Source organism: Stegastes partitus, unplaced genomic scaffold (assembly GCF_000690725.1).
Source record: "Stegastes partitus isolate 25-593 unplaced genomic scaffold, Stegastes_partitus-1.0.2 Scaffold1940, whole genome shotgun sequence".
NCBI lineage: Eukaryota > Metazoa > Chordata > Actinopteri > Pomacentridae > Stegastes > Stegastes partitus.
The window spans coordinates 88,652-92,025 of record NW_007579671.1 but is presented as its reverse complement, the minus strand read 5'-3'; the positions used below and the strand labels follow the sequence as shown (position 1 = coordinate 92,025).

At 49.1% G+C, this 3,374-nt stretch overlaps 2 protein-coding genes across 2 annotated transcripts in view; one reads left to right on the top strand and one right to left on the bottom strand.

Annotated features, from left to right (window-relative positions):
• chek2 (checkpoint kinase 2) overlaps positions 1–2,061 on the top strand; it is a 5,289-nt gene extending 3,228 nt beyond the window's left edge. Inside the window, exons 4-10 of the mRNA XM_008303131.1 lie at positions 3–95; positions 197–283; positions 365–528; positions 634–749; positions 1,521–1,606; positions 1,696–1,794; positions 1,864–2,061. Coding sequence (XP_008301353.1) covers positions 3–95; positions 197–283; positions 365–528; positions 634–749; positions 1,521–1,606; positions 1,696–1,794; positions 1,864–1,980 — 762 coding nt within the window. The 3' untranslated portion in view covers positions 1,981–2,061. The remainder of the gene's footprint in view (positions 1–2; positions 96–196; positions 284–364; positions 529–633; positions 750–1,520; positions 1,607–1,695; positions 1,795–1,863) is intronic.
• Positions 2,062–2,626: 565 nt separating this feature from the next.
• Positions 2,627–3,374, bottom strand: part of gstt2 (glutathione S-transferase theta 2) — a 3,970-nt gene continuing 3,222 nt past the window's right edge. Inside the window, exons 4-5 of the mRNA XM_008303130.1 lie at positions 3,175–3,351; positions 2,627–3,047 (exon numbers count right to left, since the gene is read on the bottom strand). Of these exons, the coding sequence (XP_008301352.1) occupies positions 2,901–3,047; positions 3,175–3,351 (324 nt within the window). The 3' untranslated portion in view covers positions 2,627–2,900. The remainder of the gene's footprint in view (positions 3,048–3,174; positions 3,352–3,374) is intronic.

Here is a 3,374-nt window from a genome sequence, read left to right as displayed (position 1 = left end):
AGGGAGGTGAATTGTTCCACAGAGTAAAGTCTCAGCAGCAGCTTCAGGAGAACGTGGCCAAACTCTATTTCTACCAGATGCTTTGCGCCGTTCAGGTGAGACTCACCTGCTGTTGCTATGGTAACTAGCCTGCACAGGTGCAGCGCAAGCAACTGTGTGCGTGTGTGTGTGTGTGTGTGTGTGTGTGTGTGTGTAGTACCTCCACAGTAACGGGATCATCCACAGAGACCTGAAGCCTGAGAACATCCTGCTGTCCTCTCAGGAGGACGTCTGTCTCATCAAGGTAGACGCTCTTCGTCCTCTCAGCGTCATCATCCTCAGCGTGTCTCCGTGTGTCTCAGTTTGTCTTTCGTGTCTCCACCAGGTGACAGACTTTAACCAGTCCAGGATCTTGGAGGAAACGGTCCTCATGCGGACTCTGTGTGGGACTCCGTCCTATCTGGCTCCTGAAGTCTTCACGCAGGCGTCCACCACCGGCTACAGCCTCGCTGTGGACGCTTGGAGCCTCGGAGTCCTGCTCTTCGTCTGGTAGGCTCAGTGCTGCACCTGCTTCAGCCTCTCACCTGCCTCACCTGCCTCACCTGTCTCACCTGTCTCACCTGTCTCACCTGTCTCACCGTCTGTCCGTCTCAGTCTGGGTGGATATCCTCCGTTCCACGAGAGTTTTGGTCACCAGTCGGTCACAGATCAGATCATTCTTGGAGAGTTCACCATGTTTCCATCCAAGTGGAGACACATCTCTGATCAAGGTACTACTGCAGTACTACTGCATATGTACCACAGTACGATTACTGACAGAACAAATTACATGAAATGACAAGAACGAGGGAAAATCGCTTCTCTGCTACATGTAACGTTAGCATTTTACCATTAGCATCTAAAATATTTGAACACTAGCAATTAAACATCAGCATGTTGATGTTAGCATGTACTTTAGCACTAGCATTTCACTTTTGCATTTTCTTATTATTAGCAGTTTAAAATTAGCATTGGAACTAGTACGTTAACATTAGTTATTATTAAAATTCAACACCGTCTAACATGAGCAACTGACCAACAGCGCTAAAGCATTGGCATGTCATAGTAGCTTTAGCATGTAGCGTTAGCACATTTATAACAGCGATTAATTAGTGTTGCACATGGCCATTTTAACATTCCACAAGAGCATTTTGGCATTTGCAGCTTAACATGAGCAGTTTTTAGCTTTAGCATAGCTACATTTGGCGCTGGCATTCTAGCATTAGCAATCAAGCACCATGCTGGTACTAGTGTTTGAACTCACTCTGGAATGTTAGCATGAGCATGTTAACATCATAATTAAACACTAACATGAAGGCATCAGCATTTGAGTGTTTTTAGATGCTTTTGTTGTTCAAGGAGGTTTCAGATATTCAGATATTTAGATATTTTGTGTCAGAGCTTTAACAAACCTCTAACTTTGCATCGTTGTAGTTTATTAGCTGCTCAGTCAGTTTCTGCATCTTAAGCGAGTGCAGGACTGATGTGATGGTGTGTTTCAGCAAAGGATGTGGTGAGGAGGCTGCTGGTCGTCGATCCCAGCAAGAGGATGAGCATCGAGGAAGCTCTGCAGCACCCCTGGTTACAGGTAACTACCACCTGAGTTACAGGTAACTATAGTCTGAGCTCGTACATGAAAAACGTTCTGCAGCGCTGCAGTGACTGTGATGGTTTTAGGATAAGGTGATGCTGGAGACGGCTCAGAGACTCATGTACCCGCCTGCAGAGGAGGAGGCTGCTGCTGCTGCTGCTGCTGCTGCCGCCGCCGCCGCCATGGTAACCACACACACACACACACACAGGCACACATCATGTACACTTCCTGTAAACTGACTCCGCCCCCAGCAGGAGGCGGCGCCATCGGGAGAAGCCTCAAAGAGGAAACGAGGACCAAACGACGGAGACGAAGAGGACCAACATCCTGCCAAACGGAGCCAAGCCCCGCCCCCCGGCGCCGTGTAGAGGACCAACCTGCTCACTGCTGAAACACTGCTGTAAATAAAGTTTATTGATATTTTCTAATAAAGCCTTTTATGTTTTTCAGCCTGTTTCTCCTTAGTTGTTTTTTTTTAGCATTCTACCGTTAGCATGTTTTAGCTTTAGCACGGCGGGTGTTCAGTGCTCTGGTGCAACATCTCAGACAGCTGCTCTGCATGTAGTCCTGCACAAAGGGTGAGTGAAGGTGTGATAGACAACAGAAGGTCAGAGGACGATCACCGGTGGTGGAATAAAGAGTGACACGAGGGCTCGGGGTGTCTGCAGCTAAACGTTTAGGATCAGAAACCTAATCCTGGACCTCAGTCTCTGATGAAGGAGCTGTGTTTACTTCTGCTGTACTGCTCTCCTGCTTCAGACCGATGAGAACCCAGCTGCAGTGTAACCTCAGTAGAACCACACAGACAGCAACAGTGGGGAGACTGGTTCAGGATCAGTAACCAGGTACCGGCCCACCCACTGACCACTGCCATGGCAACCAGCTGAAGTCCAGGTCGTCCCGGTACTCGCTGCACCTGGCGGAGGGTCTAGTCTGGAGATGTTCTTCTGTGTTGTTTACTGTTTTTATTGACAAGTGAACCGTCAGAGGAGTAAACAAGCAGAACAACCCAAATGAGAAAATACAATCACAACTTTATTTCAGTTTTTCATCACAAACCTCATTCTTCCTGTTAAAGTGCTTTAAAGGTTTAATTCAGTTTAATCATTATGACGAGGTTCAGACGACGTCACGACTCAAGGCCTCCGGAGGTCTGTAACCACAGAATCGTCCCGTATCACAAACTCATCAAACCAATCACAGTCACAGATCATCAAACCAATCACATTCATTGATGATTCCAGCTGTTTAGTTTTGAGTAGAACATCTGTGTGACATCACTGTGATGTCACAGCCGTGCTCTGCGGCGGTCCCTCAGGGCGTACAGGACGGCGTGAGCTCGGTCGAAGGGCTCGCCGACGGCGGACTGGACTCGACTCCTCCATCGCTGCAGCTGAGGGCGGTCCTTCAGGACGTCCCGCCCTCCCCCCAGAGGCTGCAGAGACACACACTGAGCATGCTCAGAAGCACTCACCCACAACAACCAGGAGGAAAAAAACACTTGGCCACAGTAATGAAGTGGGCGGGATCAATCACAACATAAACCAATCAGAGCGTCTGACCTGCATGAGCTCACAGATAGCGAGCAGGTCGGCCACAGTGATGTCATCGCCACACAGGAACGGCTGTCTGCGAAGAAACATCGACTCCAGCTTGTCCAGAGTTTCATCCAGCTGAGACAGAGCACGAACCAAACGCCCCTCATCTACCGGAGAGCCAGACTGGGTCGGGAGCAACACCTGAGCGGGTGGAGACAGAGACC